The 20,605-nt window shown below is 35.2% G+C and overlaps 1 protein-coding gene and 1 non-coding gene across 2 annotated transcripts; one reads left to right on the forward strand and one right to left on the reverse strand.

Annotated features, from left to right (window-relative positions):
- Nucleotides 1–2,116: 2,116 nt before the first annotated feature.
- Nucleotides 2,117–2,223, reverse strand: LOC131175100 (small nucleolar RNA R71). Its single transcript, XR_009145261.1, has one exon. It is a non-coding gene; the product is annotated as a small nucleolar RNA R71 (small nucleolar RNA).
- A 15,583-nt stretch (nt 2,224–17,806) lies between these two features.
- LOC110652776 (bidirectional sugar transporter SWEET1) lies at nt 17,807–20,208 on the forward strand. Its single transcript, XM_021808393.2, has 6 exons — nt 17,807–18,040; nt 18,142–18,178; nt 18,480–18,575; nt 19,188–19,467; nt 19,603–19,722; nt 19,816–20,208. Exons 1-6 carry the CDS (start codon nt 18,007–18,009, stop codon nt 19,999–20,001), a joined length of 753 nt encoding a protein of 250 aa, XP_021664085.1. The 5' UTR covers nt 17,807–18,006; the 3' UTR covers nt 20,002–20,208.
- Nucleotides 20,209–20,605: the final 397 nt, after the last annotated feature.

Consider the following 20,605-nt stretch of genomic DNA (forward strand, 5'->3'; position numbering starts at 1 on the left):
ACAAGTTTTCAAGCTGAAATATGCATTGACCAAATTGTGCATAACTTAAGCCATGCAGATCTGCATAAGGAGAAAAATCACTGTTCCAATACTTGCCGAATTGTGCATAAGGAGAGTGCATGGCTTATGCAGATTCACGCCCCTTTATGCAATCTCACGGAATTGTGCATAACCTATGTGCCAAGTCATGCAGTTGTGCATAAGTGAACCAAAACCAGCCAAAAACTGCATAAGGGACTGCATAACTTATGCAGTCCACTTATGCAGTCCCATAAAGGTTTCATTAATGAGCTGGCAGAAGATTCTCTCAGAAAATTCCTCCTAAAACACACCATTTTAGGGCTCCATGTCAGAAAATTTCTATAAATAGCCTTATTTCCCATTTTAGAAGAGGAGGAAAAGAGCAGAAAAGGAAAGGAAGAGGAGCAAAAGGGCAGCTGAAGAGTCACAAATCTCTCCCACACTATTTCCAACCAGATTTGGAGATTTCTTTCCTTTCTTACATTTTTCCTACATTTCTAGTGTTTAGTTTCTTGTTTCCTAGCTTAGATTAAAGCTTTATTTCCATACAAACTAAGAATTTCTTGTAAACATTATGGGTAGTGAGTAGTTTTATTTTGATTCTGGAGTAAGGGTTGTAATATTTGAGATATTTTGTGGATTTTGATTAGGTAATCCATATTTTCTGGTCTTAATGAGTTTTATTCATTTCTTGTGTGCTTAATGACATGCTTAGTGTAGGATCCCATTGAGTAATGTTCTTAATCCATGGTTGAGGCACCGAAAGGAGAAGGCCTTGTGATAGATAATCAAGAAATTGGACTTAATTAACTTAGCTCTAGAAATAGACTAAGGATTAAGAGGATTTATAGATTAATTAAAGAACTTAATGGGTCTTAATTAACTCTAACTCCACGAAAGTAGGATTAGATTGATTAAGGCACTCTTTGTCTCACTCGAAAGGGTATTCAAAGGATTTAAGAATTAATCTCCTTAAAACCCGTAAGTTCCACGAGATTGGATAACCAATTTAAAATCCCAAAATAGCTCGAATATGAAATCCCGAACTCCGGAATGCCTTTTCATAATTGTTAATTTTTAATTGAATTTAATTGCTTGCCATTTTAATTTTGCCATATTTCAACTTGCTTATTTCAAATTGATGCAATTTTAGTATAATTAATACATTGTTGGATAGATTATTAATTTTGCACATATAGATTTCATACTCAAATACCCATCAATTTATTACTTTAATTTCAAGAATAGTTCAATTTAGTCAACTTTTTATATCAAAAATTCAATCATTAACACAACTCCTCATGGGAACGATATCTTTTCTATATTACTTGTACGACCCGTGCACTTGCGGTTGGGCCACATCAAGTTTTTGGCGCCGTTGCCGGGGAGTTGTTTGTTTAAGATTGAATTCTTGATTATTTTAGTTGTTTATAGTTTTATCTTTGTTATCTTTTCATTTTGTGTTTGTTTGTTCTTTTTCAGGTACTTTTAATCTTTTATGAGAAGAGCTAGAAGCACAAGTGACACATCCTTATTGTTCAATCCTGAAATTGAGAAATTTTGTAAAGCCAATAAGAAAGAAACCAGAAGAAGAAAAGAAGCATTGAGAGAAACTGAATTAGAAGCAGACATGGCTGATGAAAGAATCAGAATTGGTGGTAATGTTGGAAATGATCGAAACAATGAAGATGCAGCCCAAGGAGAAGAGGTTGTAAATGCTAATGTGCCTAGGGGAAGTATAATGGATCATGCTTTTCCTCATTTTGATGACTTGAGAGAGAGCATAGCAAGACCAAGAATTGATGCAAATAGTTACAAGATGGATTTTGGAGTTCTTTAAATGATTCAAAATTCCCAATTTGGGGGACATCCTTCTGAAAATCCACACACACATCTGAAGAAGTTTGCTATGATCTGTGATATGCAAAAACAACCTGGAGTATCTGATGATGCAGCAAGATTGAAGCTATTCCCGTTCTCTTTGAAAGATAGAGCATTGGATTGGCTTGATTCTTTACCTCACAACTCCATTATAAATTGGGAGCAACTTACTGATGCATTTCTTGCACAATATTTTCCAACTGGAAAAACTCAAGAATTGAGGAATCAAATGACAGCTTTCAGACCAAGAGAAGATGAAACTCTCTATGAGTCATGGATGAGATGGAAGGAATTAGAGAGACAATGCCCACATCATGCCATTCCGAAATGGATGATAAACCAAAATTTCTATACAAATGTTACTCCTGCAATCAGAGGGATTATTGATGCTCAAACAGGAGGAGAATTTATTATGAAGCATGAAGATGAAGCTTATGAGCTATTGGAGAAAATTGCAAAGAACACTCATCTTTGGAGTAGTCCAAGAGGACCAGCTCCAACTCAAAAAAAAGCAAGCTGCTGGAATGTATGACCTTGATCCATTCAACATGATTAATGCAAAGTTTGATGCACTTACAAATGTCTTGGCTAAGAAGATGGAAGATTTGAGTATGTTGGTTAGTTCATCATCATCATCTGGAAGTTCACAACAAGTTGCTTATGCAGAGGGAACTACCAGCTGTGGAGTAGACTATGGAGAGCAAGCAGCATATGTTGGTAATTATGGAAACAAGCAAATGGGGAATCCTTACTCTCAAACTTATAATCCAACTTGGAGGAATCATCCCAACTTTTCATGGGGAAATCAGCAAAGTCAAGTTCCAAATCAGAATTTTCAACCACAACAGCAACAAGGAATTCCATATCAGCAAAATAGGCAACCATTGCCTAATTTTCAGCAGAAAAATATGAATCATCCACCAAAACAGCAAGAACAAACTCCCACCACAGAAGCTTTATTGCAACAGATTCTTGCTAACCAAACTAAGCATGATGAGGAGATGAGAGAGATGAAAGCAAGGCTAGAACAGATGCAAACACATAACAGAATGTTGGAACATCAGATTGCGCAACAAACATCTTCCTCAAGTACCAAGTCTTTTGGAAAACTTCCAGGTCAACCAGAAAATCTAAGAGAGTAGTGTCAAGCTATTACTTTAAGAAGTGGGAAAGTTGTAAATAATGAGAAGAGTGAAAAAAAAGAGAAAAGTGAAAATAGTGAAAAGAGAGAAAATGAGAAAGAAACTGATGAGGGTGAAAAACAAGAGAGTGCAGAAAAATGTAAAGAGAAAATTGAAGAGAAAGAAGAGAAATACATACCTCCAGAGCCTTACAAGCCACAGCTTCCCTTTCCACAAAGATTTCAAAAAGCCAAGCTTGATAAGCAATTTGGGAAGTTCTTAGAGGTTTTGAAGAAGCTATACATAAATGTGCCTTTTATTGATGCTCTTTCACAAATGCCCTCTTATGCAAAATTCTTGAAAGAGATTCTCTCAAACAAGAGGAAACTTGAAGACGATGAAACTGTAGCTTTGACAGAAGAATGCAGTGCTATCCTCCAAAGGAAACTTCTTCCAAAGCTCAAGGATCCAGGGAGTTTTTCAATTCCATGCCACATTGGGGAATCATGTTCTACAAAAGCTTTATGTGATTTAGGGGCTAGTGTTAGCCTTATGCCCCTCTCCATTTATGAGAAGCTCAATATGGGAGATCTTAAGCCAACCCACATTTCTCTTCAGTTAGCTGACAAATCAATTAAATATCCTAAAGGGATCTTAGAGAATGTGCCTCTGAAGGTTGGGAAGTTCTATATACCTGTTGATTTTGTCATCTTGGACATGGAAGAGGATTCTAATATCCCAATCATCTTGGGAAGACCCTTTCTGGCTACAGCAGGAGCATTGATTGATGTTAAGGGAGAAAAATTGTCTCTTAGAGTTGGTGAAGATCAATTGGTTTTCAATATTAATAACACTATGAAGAAGCATCATTCTGAAGCTGATACTTGCTTGAGAGTTGATATCATTGATGAGCTGGTTGAAGAACACTTCAGAAAGAAATATCCAGAAGATCCACTTGAAAATTGTTTGGTTCATGGAGGAGGCATAGACTATGACAACCCTCATGTGGCTGCATATGCTCAACATTTAGAGGGAAGTCCACCATTCATCTCTGCTCCAGTTTTTCAACTTACACAAAAGGAAATAGCAGAATCTAAGCAACCATCATTCAAGGAAGAAGATGCACCTAAGGTAGAACTTAAGCAACTTCCTTCTCAGCTCAGGTATGAATTTCTTAGCACTAATAACACTTATCCAGTAATTGTAAATGCAAACTTGAGTACTTTAGAGGCTGATAAGTTGTTAAGAGTGTTGAGGCAATTCAGAAAAGTTTTAGGATATACCATAGAAGACATTAAGGGAATAAGCCCGCACTTTTGCATGCACAGAATTATTTTGGAAGAAAATTGTAAGCCATCTATTGAACATCAGAGGAGGTTGAACCCAAATATGAAAGAAGTTGTTAAAAAGGAAATTTTGAAGTTGCTTGATGCAGGGATCATATATCCTATCTCAGACAGTACTTGGGTGAGCCCAGTACATGTTGTCCCAAAAAAGGGTGGAATGACAGTTGTCAAAAATGAAAATAATGAATTAATTCCCACCAGAACAGTGACTAGTTGGCGAATGTGCATAGATTACAGAAAATTAAATATAGCCACTAGAAAAGATCATTTTCCACTTCCCTTCATTGATCAGATGTTAGAAAGACTGGCTAGGCATTCTTATTTTTGCTATTTAGATGGATACTCAGTTTTTTTTCAAATCCCTATCCATCCAAATGATCAAGAGAAAACCACTTTCACTTGTCCATATGGAACCTTTGCTTATAGGAGGATGCCATTTGGGTTGTGTAATGCACCAGCCACTTTTCAAAGGTGCATGATGGCAATCTTCTCAGATTTCATTGAAGACATAATGGAGGTTTTTATGGATGATTTTTCTGTTTATGGATCTTCATTTGACATATGCTTGGCTAACCTTTCTAAAGTTTTGCAGCGATGTGCGGATACTGACCTTGTGTTAAACTGGGAAAAGTGTCATTTCATGGTTCAGGAAGGGATAGTGCTTGGACATCTGGTGTCTAATAGAGGAATAGAGGTTGATAAAGCCAAAGTTGAAGTGATAGAGAAGATGGCTCCTCCTACCAATGTCAAGGGAATTTGAAGTTTTCCAGGACATGCCGGGTTCTACAGACGCTTTATCAAGGATTTTTCTAAAATAGCTAAACCTTTATCTAATTTGTTAAGTCATGACATACCATTTGTATTTGACCAAGAGTGTTTGGATGCCTTTTGCAGGTTGAAGCAAGCTCTTATCACTGCACCAATCATGCAACCACCTGATTGGAGCCTACCTTTTGAAATTATGTGTGATGCTAGCAACTATGCAATTGGAGCTGTTCTTGGTCAAAGAAAGGACAAAAAGGCTTATGCTATTTACTATGCTAGTGGAACACTGGATGAGGCTCAAACAAATTATGCAACAACTAAAAAGGAATTCTTAGCAATTGTCTTTGCATTGGAAAAGTTCAGACCTTACATTATTGACTCAAAGGTGGTTATATTTTCAGATCATGCAGCCATCAGGTATTTACTCCGTAAAAAGGAGGCTAAACCTAGGCTCATTAGGTGGATTCTGATGCTACAAGAGTTTGATTTGGAGTTAAAGATAAGAAGGGAGCTGAAAATGTAGTTGCTGATAATCTAAGTAGGCTGAAATTTGATGATGAAGAAATGGATGAAATCCTTATTGATGAGTTTTTCTTGGATGAACAACTTTTCTCTCTTGTTGCTAAATTACCTTGGTATGCAGACTTTGTGAATTATCTATCTTGTGGAGTTTTACCTCTAGGAATGACATGGCAACAAAAGAAAAAGTTTCTGCATGAGGTAAAATTTTATAGATGGGATGATCCTTTACTCTTTAGGAGATGCTGTGATGGTTTAATAAGGAGATGTATTCCTGATGAGGAGACACAGAGTATTATGCATCATTGCCATGCTTCTGATTATAGAGGACATTTTGGAATCTCTAAAACAGCTAGTAAAATTTTGCAAGCTGGTTTCTTTTGGCCAAATCTTTTTAAGGATGTGAGGAAATTTGTGTTGGAATGTGATAAATGTCAAAGGAGTGGAAATCTGTCAAAAAGAGATCAGATGCCCCTAAATGGTATTCTTGAAGTAGAACTATTTGATGTCTGGGGAATAGATTTTATGGGGCCATTTCCTCCTTCATTTGGTAATAAATACATTATAGTTGGAGTTGACTATGTGTCAAAATGGGTGGAAGCTATTGCAACTCCAACTAATGATGCTAGAGTGATAGTGAAATTCTTGAAGAAATTTGTTTTGAGTAGATTTGGAGCTCCTAGGGCTGTAATTAGTGATGGTGGTTCCCATTTTTGTAATAAGCAATTTGAGAGCTTAATGAGGAAGTATGGTGTAGTGCACAAGATAGCTACCCCATACCATCCTCAAACTTCAGGACAAGTTGAAATTTCTAACAGAGAACTCAAGCATATTTTGGAGAAAACAGTGAACAATTCTCGGAAAGATTGGTCTATCAAACTAGATGATGCTTTATGGGCATATAGGACTGCTTACAAAACCCCTATAGGGACTACTCCCTTTAGGTTGGTGTATGGTAAGTCTTGTCATTTACCTGTGGAGCTAGAACATAGAGCATATTGGGCCATTCAGACCTTGAATTTTGATCTCAAGCAAGCTGGTGAGAAAAGGTTATTGCAACTTAATGAGCTTGAAGAATTGAGGATGGATGCTTATGAAAGTGCCCGTATTTACAAAGAAAGAACCAAAGTTTGGCATGATAAGCATCTTAGAAAAAAAGAATTCAAAGAGGGTGATTCAGTTTTGTTGTTCAACTCAAGATTGAAATTGTTCCCTGGAAAACTTAAATCAAGGTGGACTGGTCCATATAGAGTTTCTAAGGTTTTCCCTTATGGAGCAATTGAAATTTGGAGTGAAAAATCTGGGAATTTTAAGGTCAATGGGCATAGATTGAAACATTACATAACTGGAGACCCAATAAAAGGAGCAAGTTGTTACAAGCTCTCCAATCCCTCACCTCTTTTCAGTGAAATACATGAAAAGTCCAGCTAAGGACTATAAATTAGCCCTCTTGGGAGGCATCCCAAGTCCTTTTATTTTGCTTTTGCTGATTTACTTTTACTTTCATTGCTTTTGTTTTTATCTTAAATCTCCCCAAATTCAATTTTTGACATTGTTGAATTTTGTCCCTTGTAGATGTATTTCAATGAAGAAAGGCTGGTGAACTGCTGGGGAGTAACCCTTAACTGATATTTTATTCTTCAACACTCCCAAAAATTGATTGATTTTTGTTGCATAACCTGTGCAGGTCTGCTACCTAGTTTATGCAGAGAGGAAGAAGAAATTCTACAGCAAAGAGGGTGTCTGCAGCAGATGACTTATGTTCTTGGTGAGGTTGGGTGTGTAACTTTTAAGTATATGTGCTTTTAATGTTAATATGGTGGTAAGTGGGTCATCTTTGTAGTTTTGAGTTTATTTGGGGTGTGAGATTTAAGATGGACATGCTGCATTTTCTTGGCATGACTTGGGGAGTTCATCATTTGTAGATAAATGCAACTTTATGCAGATTTTATTGAGTTTTAATGTGCTAAATGTTGATTTGCAGAATTTGAGTCAAAATGGCATGGGTCACAAATGCCTTTTATGCAGGATTCACTTTTACAAGCATGTGTGATGTAATTTTGATGGATTTTGTATATATTGATGTGTTTTTGGTGATAATTTCTCATGATTTATGCTTAATAGAATTATATTTCTTCATTCTAGGGTATTTTTCACACTTGCAAATCATTTTCCATTGCAATCTCAATCTTGTTGAATTGTGCATAAGCAACTGCATAGCTTATGCAATCCTGCATAACCACAATTCTTGCCATTTTCATCTCTGTTGCAAACTGCATAAGGTAGTGCATAGCTTATGCAACTCTGCATAGCCATATTTTTGTCAAATTTCATACCTATCGAGACTTGCATAAGTGTGTGCATGACTTATGCACATTTGCATGACTTCAAATCCTGCATTTTTTCTCTCTGCCGAAGTCTGCATAAGGAGGGTGCATGACTTATGCACTTCCGCATAACCAGAAACTCTGAAATCTAAAATCTGCCGAGAGATGCATAAGCAGAGTGCATGACTTATGCACTTCTGCATAACCACAAACCCTGAAAATCAAAACCCATCGAAAAGTGAATAAGCAGAGTGCATAGCTTACGCACAACTGCATGACCACATTTTCCAAACACCAAAATCTGTCGAGACTTGCATAAGCAGAGTGCATGACTTATGCACTTCCGCATGACCAAACTTCCAAAAGACCAAAACATGCCGACAGGTGCATAAGCAGAGTGCATAGCCTATGCACTTCTGCATGACCTCACATTCTGAACTCCAAGACTTGTCGAGAGGTGTATAAGCAATGTGCATAAGCTATGCACATTCACTTTCCCCTTATGCAGTTTTATAAGTCCAGTTTAAAACTTCTTTTCGGCAATATTTTTTTTTCCCACCTCCACCTCCCGATAGCCCTGCTCACTCCTTTTCCCCCCACGACCTTAATCCCGGCATACCCCTTCTTCTCCACTCGTATTTTCACCGGATAAACCCTAATTTCTCCCTGCATTTCCATTTCCGCCCTCATCTCCTCCATTCTCACTATCGGAAATCAATGGAGTCGCCTCCCCATTCCCCTCCTACATCTCCTCTCCAGGTTTCGCCATTGTCAATGCGGCCTCCCAACCCCGATTCCCCTCCGCAAGAAACACCTCCACCACCTCCCACAACCACCTACAAGCGGAAAATTAGGTCAAAATCTACCCGACCCATTGCTTCTGTACCTCCTCTATCAAAGCGTAAAGAACCACCCACCCTATTTTCAGAACCACCACCCAAAAACCCCAAAACTTCAGCCTCCACACAAGCCAAATCACCCTCTTCCAGCAAAAAGCAATCGTCAGCAGCCTCACTGGTATCAAAACTACCTTGGCCTCTTCCTGATGCAGTTCAAAAGGCAGCCTTTAAGAGACTTAAGGAAAGGAGGGTGCAACCCACTAGGTATATTTCTGTAGATTCTCTACAGTCACTTGGTTTATTTGATAATGTGGTTGCCTATCTTGATGGTATGGGTTGGATGGAATTCGTGCATAAGCAAGAGATAGTTTATCCTGCTTTAGTTTTGGAATTTATTTCCTCATTCTCTGCCACTCTGAAATTGCATGATGTAGATTTTAAGCCAACTATGAAATTTAGATGTTTGGGGCAAAATAGGGAGTTATCATTGGATCAATTTCATAGCATTCTTGGTTTTCCAATTGATGGGCTATTTAGAGTGCCATATACAGGGGTAGAGGTAGCAAACAAGGGTATTTGGAATGCTGTTCAATTTTGGAGAATTATCACCAACCAACCTCAGACTTTTTCTGCTGGCAGATCAAAAACCTCTCAAATACTAGACCCTGCACTTAGGTTTATTCATAGGCTAATTGCTAGCACTATCTTGGGCAGAGGGACTAGTTCTGATGCTATGGGGAAATCCGAATTATTCATGTTATGGTGTGCTTTTCACAAGGTCAAGGTTTCTCCTGGTTATTTCTTTTGTGAGCATGTGTTGCATATTGCTACTAAATCCATAGGTGACATTGTTTTGGGTGGGCTCATAACTGTAATAGCTAAGCATTTTGGTTTTAATCCTAAAGAGCATCCAATACCAGCACTTGTAGACGCCTTATATTTTGATGCTACACATCTATCCAAAATAGGATTCAACCTGCCACATTCTGACATTGCACAACCAGCAACAGAAACTGAACCCATTGGACAACCAGAAGCTCAACCAGTCCCATCAGTCCCACAGCACTCTACTGAAACTACCCCACCCCCTCAATCTGCACAGGACACCCCAGCAGCTTCTGCAAAGCCCACACCTCCTACAGCTGAACCCTCCTCATCCACAGTCCCTCCTGCATTCAACACTAAAGCCTTATTCACCTATCTTGAAAGGCTTAGTGATGATATATACTTTGTGGATAGGAAGCTTGACACTGGTCTTGATACCCTCAAGGATCGTCATGATCACCTATTTGACCTTGTCATGGAAACTAGAGATAAGCAGAAAGAATTGAAGGAGATGATGAAGCAGCTCATGATCTTTCTGGGAATGCCACCTCCACCTCCATCACCTCCTCCAGCACTATCATTTCGACAGCAACCAGCAGCTACCAGCCCCTTAGCAACATCTTTGGACAAGGGCAAAACAATAGAACTAGATTAGTTTTTGTTTTACTTTTGTTCAAACTTGTAGGACCTTTTCTTTGTAAATATGTTCAAACAATTGTAGTTTGTTTTGAATTATGTTTGTTTGTTTTGAATTAGTTTGTTTTGAATTCTGTTTTTCTTAAAGTTTTATTGGATAGCCATTACATTAGTTTTCTTTGATTTTCATTGCACTTATTGCCCTTTTTGTGCATATTTGTCCATACTCTGTCTATATTTGCTTGCTTCTACTGGTGGTTGCACATTTGTCCTTGCTCAGCATCATGCAGCAGCTTTTGAATATACTGCACAGGCTGTGAATTCCCTTATGCAATTATTTTGCATAGCCTGTGCAGCCCTTTATGCCACTTATGCAGAACTGCACAGGCTGTAATCCCCTTATGCAAATGTCCTGTATAGCCTGTGCAGCCCTTATTGCCATTCATGCAGAACCGCACGGCCTATGCACCCTACTTATGCACCTGTTCTGGATAGCACTTTACTCTGCATAACATGTGCAGCTTCTTATGCATCCCTTTATATCTTGAATTCTCCTCTGCTCCATACCAGGTAACCCTTTCTTTTTGCTCTTAATTTTCACTAATCCTGGTTATTCCCTTTGCTTTGAGTTTTGATATTGCATTGCTTGAGACATTGAGGACAATGTCTAATTTTGAGTTTGGGGGTGCACATTTTGATTTTTGCTTCATTTTTCACATTTTGAGTATAGAGCATCCCATCCCATTCCATTTACATATATTGTAAATATTTTACATATACATCCATACATACATATACATTACACATTTACACACACATTATACATCACTTAGAAATTGTACATATTGCACACAAATAGATTCCCTCCATTTAGTTAATGCATTACACATTTTTAGGAATCATGCATCATGCATTAAAATCTTTTGCCAAATCCCTTGAGTATTGAAAAGTTGCCTATGAGAGTGATTTGACTTACCTTTAGTTGGGTTTGTGGATTGAAAGTTTCCTAAGAGGTGCAAGGTTTTGAAGTGTCTATCCCTTGCCTATATCTTCTTAGCCAAAAAGCCACCCAACTAGTCTTTTGGAGATGGAAGTGTTTAGAGGGAGTTATTGGATATAAGGTAGTCAAATGATGTCTCACCAATCCTAGAACAAATTTTCTAAACCTTTCAAGGCGAAATACCAACTTGTACTTGAAAAGAGAGATGATTAGGCATTCTTTGATTTAAACCTTTTCATTTTAAAACCTTTGGCCCTTTTCCTAATTAAAATTGACCCTTGCAAACCCCTTTGAGCCTTTTTATCCCTAATTTTTCTTGAAATCCTTATTGTTACCTAGCCAATGAGCCAAACACTCCAACCCTTTTCATGAGAATAATTATTTACAACATTAGGTACATATATATATAAAAAAAAAGAGAAAAAAAAGAAAAGAAAAAAATACAATAAAAGGGAGAAGAAATGCTTGTCATCTTGTAAAAGTGCTAGTATATGTACTTTCACTATTGTCATACAAATTGAAAGAAATCCACCCAAAGTATTAAAAGAAATGAGTTTGGGGGTGGCAATTTTAGGGACAATCATCAAAAGAAAATGTAAGATACAAGTTTAAAGTATCAAAATGTCCCTCCATTTTTATGTGTTTTGTAAACTATGCTAGCAGTTGACAATCCTCATTGTGTATTTCTCTCTCCCATATATATATATATATATAAAGAAAAAAATATATAATAAAATAAGAAGTGTACCTTATGTTTCAAAAATTGAAAATATTCTCATGCTTTGAATCCTTTTTACCCATCTTTCTTCTTAGCCTCATTTTGAACCCCAAGGCCTCATTACATCCCTAAAAAGACCTTTGATCTCTTGATAGTACTTGCTACATTAGTGGAGATAGGAGTAGGGAATTTGCCTATGGGATTGGAAAAATTATCTATTCATTCATTCAATTCCATCATTCTATATAGAGACACTTTGGTTATTGATTGTCCTATAATTCCTTTTGAGCATGACTCTCTCTTTTGATTGGTTGGTTTGGGGATTTTGAATGATAATTGACTTGATGGCTAAGCGGTGAAAGCTTGGATAAGCATTAAATTCTTTGCATTTTGAAGGATGGGTATATGGATTGTTGGTGTGGCTAAAGGAGTGTTAAGTCACTTTAATAGTTGATTTTAATAGCTCTTTGGATAAGGCACCCCTAAAAAATTTGCATTGCATTTTTAAGTTTGCTTGAGGACAAGCAAAAGCTTGAGTTTGGGGGTATTTGATGCATACATTTTGCATAATCATTTAGGTCTAGTTTCATAGCTATTTTATTTTATTATTAGTCATTTTTAGCTAATTTCATTAGTTATTTAGTTAGTTTTTCATAATTATCAATTTTGGATTAATTTGTAATTTTTACTTTGTTTTGTAGGAAAAATGGTGTTTTTGAAGGACTGAAGAGAAATTTTACCATTGAGGAGTGACTTCTACAGCCAAAGATGTCAAAAACAAGTTTTCAAGCTGAAATATGCATTGACCAAATTGTGCATAACTTGCCGCATAAGCCATGCAGATCTGCATAAGGAGAAAAATCACTGTTCCAATACCTGCCGAATTGTGCATAAGGAGAGTGCATGGCTTATGCAGATTCACGCCCCCTTATGCAATCTCACGGAATTGTGCATAACCTATGCGCCAAGTCATGCAGTTGCGCATAAGTGAACCAGAACCAGCCAAAAACTGCATAAGGGACTGCATAACTTATGCAGTCTACTTATGCAGTCCCACAAAGGTTTCATTAATGAGCTGGCAGAAGATTCCCTCAGAAAATTCCTCCTAAAACACACTATTTTAGGGCTCCATGTCAGAAAATTTCTATAAATAGCCTTATTTCCCATTTTAGAAGAGGAGGAAAAGAGCATAAAAGGAAAGGAAGAGGAGCAAAAGGGCAGCTGAAGAGTCACAAATCTCTCCCACACCATTTCCAACCAGATTTGGAGATTTCTTTCCTTTCTTACATTTTTCCTACATTTCTAGTGTTTAGTTTCTTGTTTCCTAGCTTAGATTAAAGCTTTATTTCCATACAAACTAAGAATTTCTTGTAAACATTATGGGTAGTGAGTAGTTTTATTTTGATTCTGGAGTAAGGGTCGTAATATTTGAGATATTTTGTGGATTTTGATTGGATAATCCATATTTTCTGGTCTTAATGAGTTTTATTCATTTCTTGTGTGCTTAATGACATGCTTAGTGTAGGATCCCATTGAGTAATGTTCTTAATCCAAGGTTGAGGCACTGAAAGGAGAAGGCCTAGTGATAGATAATCAAGAAATTGGACTTAATTAACTTAGCTCTAGAAATAGACTAAGGATTAAGAGGATTTATAGATTAATTAAAGAACTTAATGGGTCTTAATTAACTCTAACTCCACGAAAGTAGGATTAGATTGATTAAGGCACTCTTTGTCTCACTCGAAAGGGTATTCAAAGGATTTAAGAATTAATCTCCTTAAAACCCGTAAGTTCCACGAGATTGGATAACCAATTTAAAATCCCAAAATAGCTTGACTATGAAATCCCGAACTCCGGAATCGCCTTTTCATAATTGTTAATTTTTAATTGAATTTAATTGCTTGCCATTTTAATTTTGCCATATTTCAACTTGCTTATTTCAAATTGATGCAATTTTAGTTTAATTAATACATTGTTGGATAGATTATTAATTTTGCACATATAGATTTCATACTCAAATACCCATCAATTTATTACTTTAATTTCAAGAATAGTTCAATTTAGTCAACTTTTTATATCAAAAATTCAACCATTAACACAACTCCTCATGGGAACGATATCTTTTCTATATTACTTGTACGACCCGTGCACTTGCGATTGGGCCACATCAGTTATTTCTTTATAATCAATCAAATATATTATTCTCCCATATTAGCTCTAACTTGAGCACCAGAGGGTTCTCATCATGTCCATACCTGGTGGACCTCTAACCCATTTATTTTCTGTTTTGCAGGTCCACAACATAAGAAATTTTCATAGAGAGTAACAGTGGTGCCATTTGTGGGAAATGACACAAGAAGCTGTGTCTCTTCCTTATATTCTTTATATTCTGAGCTCAAAATGGAAGAATGAGCCAAGTGAAAGGATGGCTTGTGGTTTGCAACAACCCAGCCAAAAATATCATGCTCAAGAAATTTCTAAATTTACTTGGGTATAATTTAAAAAATTTATTTATAGTCATATGAGTTTTGTTTTAAATTTGCCAGGGGGCTTTATATCCTATTGGATGATTAATCAATGATGTTCTTCTTGTACATTGCCACTGTTTTGACTAAAGGAAGAAATTGCCTTCGAATTTATTTACAAGATACCATCACATGGTTTACATGGAATTATTGCATTAATTACAATCTTGCCATCACATGAATAGCCCAAAATTTTGTGATCACAATTTTGCCATCATTCGTTCCATATCCCTGCACATCCATTGGTCCTTCTTTTAGCAGATTAAGCTACATACTTTAATTTCATTACTTAATTCTACTTTGTGGAATTAAGACTGTCATTTTATGCTCATCTCCTTTTGGAGACTTAATAGTATTTGTTTATTTCTATGTTAATTTTAGAAAATAACTTCTAAAATTAATTGAAAGAAATAGTAAAAGTTTAATTACATGTTAACTTTTAAGTGGGAGCTTCTCAAATTATGTTAGAGCTTATTTTGCATCATTTACTCAAATATTGCTTTGACTATTTTCACTTAGCTCCTACAAAAAATGTCACAATTTCTAATACATTATTTATCTCATATGATGCCCATGCACTCATAAATATTAAAGTCTTTGCTAAGTGAGAAAATTTTTAATTTATTGTCGATTAGAATCAATTTATAGACCTCTTTCAGATATGCAATATACACTTTACACATCATATTATTTAATAAAGCTATTGAGCAAATTCATAACATAGATTATATAAAATTATCTTCAGCAAAAATACTTGTACAAGCATTATTTTTACAGATAAATTTCAAAGGTTGCTTAGCCTATTCAAGATGATAGTCCGCTAGGCTAAATAAACTAAGGGTGTTTAGCCCATCCACTGCGATAGTTTGCCAGGCTCAATAAACTGAGTTGCTTAGCCCATCCACGGCAATAGTATGTCAGGCTAAATAAAACAAGAGTGCTTAGTCCATCCATAATTATAGTCTACCATGCTAAATAAAATAAAGGTGCTTAGCCCATCCATGGCGATAGTCCACCAGGCTAAATAAAATAAAAGTACTTAGCCCATCTACGGTGATAGTCCACCATGCTAAAATAAATGTGCTTAGCCCATCTACGACGATAGTTTGTTAGGCTATAATAAAGGTGCTTACCCATCTAAAATGACAGCCCACCAAGTAAGCAAATTAAAGGTGCAATTCCATCTAAGGAATAGTATACCAAACTCTGCAAATCGAAGGTGCAAATCCACTTAAGGCGAAAATTTTACCATTATCAAGTTTATCAAGACGATAGTCTGCACTCAAAAAAAAAAAATCAGGGCGATAATCAAAGCTTCAACATGTAAATGAACCTAAAAATTCGTACTTGAGGGGGGACTAATGATACAGCTCCATAAAATATAAATAATTAACCCAGTAACTCAAGTTTTGGATAGCCCATAAGCCTAATCATATATTAATAGTTTAACCATAAGATTCATTTAAGCAGTTCAACCACTGTAAGACTCTCTTAATAAAAGGAAAGAATATTGATTAAAGATAAGCAATCTTGGTAGGATTGTCAAATTTAGCAATGTCTATAATTATGCATTATAAATAGAAATATAATCCTATAATTATGCTAGCTAATAATATCCATATAATTACATAGTTGACTTACCATAACCAACCATTGTCTATATCCTATATAAAGAGATCAGATCATCTATAGAAGTATGTTCTTTCTCTATAATTAATCAAATACACTATTCTCCCATACTAGCTCTAACTTGAGCGATAGAGAGTTCTCATTGGGTCCATATCTGGTGGGCCTCTGACCCATTTATTTTTTATTTTACAGGTCCATACCCATAAGAAATTTTTATGGACTGCAACAATACCTGCGAGGGTAGAGACAAATTGAATTCCTGAAAACATATATATTTATATATGTAGCTTACTTAGGGGCATTTGGATTAAAAAATTGGGGTGGCCAATGGATTGGTTTCACATCTAACAACTACTCCAAACTTGTTTGGTAGAAGTATTGAATAGCTGTTGTTTAGCTGATATATTCCCTGAACTGTTGCAGTTTAAAAAGTTACAAAATTAGAACTGCTTTTGATCAGCTGCTAAATTAAATTAAATTTAAAGGCCTAAAATTATTTTCTGATTGAAAATAAAGTTAAGGGTATTTTTTTTTCTAAATTTAATAGAAATTAATAGTAATTCTAACAGTAGGGACTAATTTGTAGCTTTATTAAAATATCAAGGATTAAATTGTTTAGTTTTTAAAATTATAGGGACTAAGTTATAGGTTTAATCAAACCTTAGGACAAAATTTTTAATAAAATAAAATATCAAGATCAAATTATTTTTAAATTACAAATAGAGTTAAAAATCGTTTTAGTAGAGCAACTTAACTTAGATTCTAACGACATAGACTAATTTATATTATTATTAAAATATTAATGAATAAATTACTTGATTTAAAATAGAAGAAACTAAGTTGTAAATTTAATTAAACCTCAGTAGCTAAATTAAGTTTACCTTTTTCTTTTAATAGTTAGTTTTAATTGAATTTTAAAATTAAAATCTTACGATTTTAGAGATAACTCCAATACGGTTGAATTAAAACTATTGCCGCAAACTCTTCCTTTATCCGTTAAGATTCAAATTTTGAGATTAAACTTTAAAATGTATATTATAAAAGTGTTAATATAAATTAGATTGAGAAATTAACATGCGTTTGTTTTTATTATTATTATTATTATTATTATTATTATTATTAGTAACTGAGCTGTTATCATTTTAATATTATGAAGTTAAAATTAATATGTATTATAAAAATAGCCGAAGAAATCATGAAACTCATTAATTATTTTTTTAACATAAATTTTAAATAGAATTTAATTTTAATTAGAAATTTTAAATTTCTCTTTTTTAAAATCGATTTATCTTGATTTAAAATTTAAAATATATAATGATATTCATTTATTAAATATATAAATCTTACATATTTATGTTTTAAATTTATTTTATTTATTTAAATCGTTTTACATAAAATAACTTAATTATATTGATTGATCCTCATATAATCCATGTAAAACTTATTACAATCAAACATATATAATGAAATCATTATCATTGTATAATTTTTCCTTGTGATTGACTGGATAATATTATTTATTTATTTATTTTAAGCTATTACTTGGATTTGATTTGGAAGTTGACAAGTTGTAACCCACGAAGCATCACCTTCGCCTCAATATGCAGTTCCCATTCATGTCAGGTAGCCCCCAGTTCACCAACAGCAACCAAATTGCAAAAGCATTTGGGTAAGAACGAATTAAGCCGGGTGGTTATTTTCCATTTTCCTTCTATATAACCCATTTGCCTCTTCCTTCCTCTACTCATCACATTCCCATTTGCTAACCAACCTCTGCACTTCAGAAAACTTTTTTGTCCCTTGTCTTGGCCTTCTCTTTCCTTTCGGAGAATATTTTTCTCGAGCTTGCTGTCGATGGATGTTCTCCACTTCTTTGTGGGTGTTTTTGGTGGGTTTTCAACTGCTTTTTTCCTTCATCTTCTCGTTTTGCACTTCTGCTTCCTGATTTTGGTGTTAATGGTCTCTTCCTTGCTTTGTTCTTTGTCACAGGAAATGCCACTGCTTTGTTCTTTTTCTTGGCTCCAACGTAAAGAGCGCTCTCTCTCTCTCTCTCTCTCTCTCTCTCTAATGCTTGTTACATAGAAGACGAAAACCTCCCCTCTATTTCTCTGTTTTCTTGTGTTTTTGGAATAGATTGAAGAGAAAAGAAAAGAAATTTAAATTTTCTATTTTGAACAATAAATTAAATGGAGGAAGAAAATAAAAAGGAAATGTATTTCTCATCATTTTCTCCTCTTTAAATTTGACTCAAAAAATTTCTCTCTAACGTGGGAATTGCTCAGTTTTGTTAAATCAAGCTAAAGCTAAGGATTACAATTTCTTGACAGGATTACATTCAAGAGAATCATATGGAGCAAGTCCACAGAGCAGTTCTCAGGCATCCCGTACGTGATGACTCTACTCAACTGTCTCATTTCCGCCTGGTATGTTTCAGCTTTTTCACACTGCAAACCTGCTTTTCAGAATATATATATATATATTATTTTAGTTTCGTTGAAAAAAATAATTTAAAAAAATTAGTTTATTATTTTTATAATTAAAATTTATTTTAAATCATTTTAAATATTTTTTAATTAATATATTTAAAAAATAGATTTCCCTCGACAGCAATTTCACCGACTATTTTAATCCTTTTATCTTACTACGAGCAAAGTTTGCTACTTTAAGCTTTTCTTCAGTGTGTTTTGACTATCCTGACGAGGGTGATCTTGTAAAGATGTTCTTCTTTGAGATTCACTGCTAATATGGGCTTGCATGATCACCAGTGGCCCAAAAGCATACTCATCCCCTGCCTCCGTTCCCATCCTTCCACGTGGAACAAACTGTAGAAGAACATCCGAGAAGAAGTTAAAATTAGTATAAGAATGGGATACTGTTCTTGGTTTGTCCTGTTCTGTTATTGCAGCCATTTCATTTCAATCTGTTTTAGCTAATTTCCATGAAATAATAAATCTTTTTTCTCTGTTTAATCTCTAAATATTTTGTCATTTTTCATTTTTGATTAACATAGCTGATTTATTTATTTATTTTGATAGGTATGGTCTGCCATTTGTATCCAAGAACAATCTTCTGGTGTCAACAATTTCTGGGACAGGAGCAGTAATTGAAACAATATTTGTGTTGATCTTCATTATCTATGCGCCAAGGAAGGAGAAGTACAAAATCCTAGGCCTCCTTACGCTTGTGCTCACTATTTTTGCTACTGTGGCCTTTGTTTCTCTGTATGCCCTGCATGACAACACCAGGAAGCTCTTCTGTGGCTACGCTACCACCATTTTCAGCATCATCATGTATTCCTCACCTCTGTCTATCATTGTAAGTCAAATCCCTTTCAATTTCTTCTCTGTCTGTTAGCCAATAGGACCTCTTTTTAATACTGTCTTTAGTAAGTTCATGCCATTTTTAGATATTTATGAGATTATTATTTATTTATTTTGGTCATACATGCAGATGTCGGTGATTAAAACTAAGAGTGTAGAGTTCATGCCATTTTTCTTGTCACTATTTGTGTTCCTGTGTGGCACTTCTTGGTTCATCTATGGCCTAGTTGGCCACGATCCCTTTGTAGCTGTAAGTTAATTTCTCGACTCCATTTTACCCATTAATTATATTCATTTTTCATCTCATTTTGTTGTATTGTGATGGAAAATAATATTATTTCAGGTCCCCAGTGGGCTTGGCTGTGGTCTAGGTTTAATACAGCTGATCCTATACTTCATCTATCGCAACAAGAAGGATAAAGATGCAGATACGAATCAACCCACATCTGAATCAGTGGAGGTGGGTACAGGAAAGCCCCAGCAAGAGAAGCAAATGGTGGCTTATGGGTCAGTGGACGAGCGAGTTTAAACACAAACACAGCTTTGCTACTGCCACGTATACGGCTGATCTTCAGCCATCAACCTGGCCCATAGCATATATTATATAAGATGAAAAAAGTTGTTAATTGCTGGCAAAATTGAGTTGGGGAGTGCGTGTTTTGATGTAGAATTTCTCTTGCTTTTAATTTTTGGGTTGCTATCCATTGAAAAATGCTATAATTACTTTTAATAATTCGATTCGATTCAATTCAATTTGAATCGAATGTTAAGCTCTAATAATAACTGAGTCCAAATAATGTTTGGGCTAAACTGGTGAGATGATCAGTGCGCACTAGAATTGTTATTAGAGCTCCAAAGGGAGTTCCAAAAGTTTTGTTAAAGCCATGCACGAGACAAGAGTTTATTCCTAATTATTATTTTAATTATATTCATTATATATAATAGCATAAAAGCTATTCAAGAATATCTTCAATTGTATTTAAGAATATATTATTTAGTTAATCAAATTAATTTTGACAATAATGTAATTATACTTTATCGTTAATGACCGTTAATAAATGATTATTGACAAAGAATAATTGCTTTATTATTAATAATTTAGGATGTAATTATTACAAAAAATTAAAATGTAA

Source organism: Hevea brasiliensis, chromosome 16 (assembly GCF_030052815.1).
Source record: "Hevea brasiliensis isolate MT/VB/25A 57/8 chromosome 16, ASM3005281v1, whole genome shotgun sequence".
Classification (NCBI taxonomy): domain Eukaryota; kingdom Viridiplantae; phylum Streptophyta; class Magnoliopsida; order Malpighiales; family Euphorbiaceae; genus Hevea; species Hevea brasiliensis.

What these genes read in the sequence shown, in the direction of transcription:
- LOC110652776 (XM_021808393.2), top strand. Translation starts at nt 18,007, where the DNA reads ATGGATGTTCTCCACTTCTTTGTGGGTGTTTTTG. An exon ending in CTTCTTTGTGGGTGTTTTTG is followed by an intron (nt 18,041 to 18,141) that starts GTGGGTTTTCAA and finishes TCTTTGTCACAG; the next exon opens with GAAATGCCACTGCTTTGTTC. An exon ending in TTCTTTTTCTTGGCTCCAAC is followed by an intron (nt 18,179 to 18,479) that starts GTAAAGAGCGCT and finishes ATTTCTTGACAG; the next exon opens with GATTACATTCAAGAGAATCA.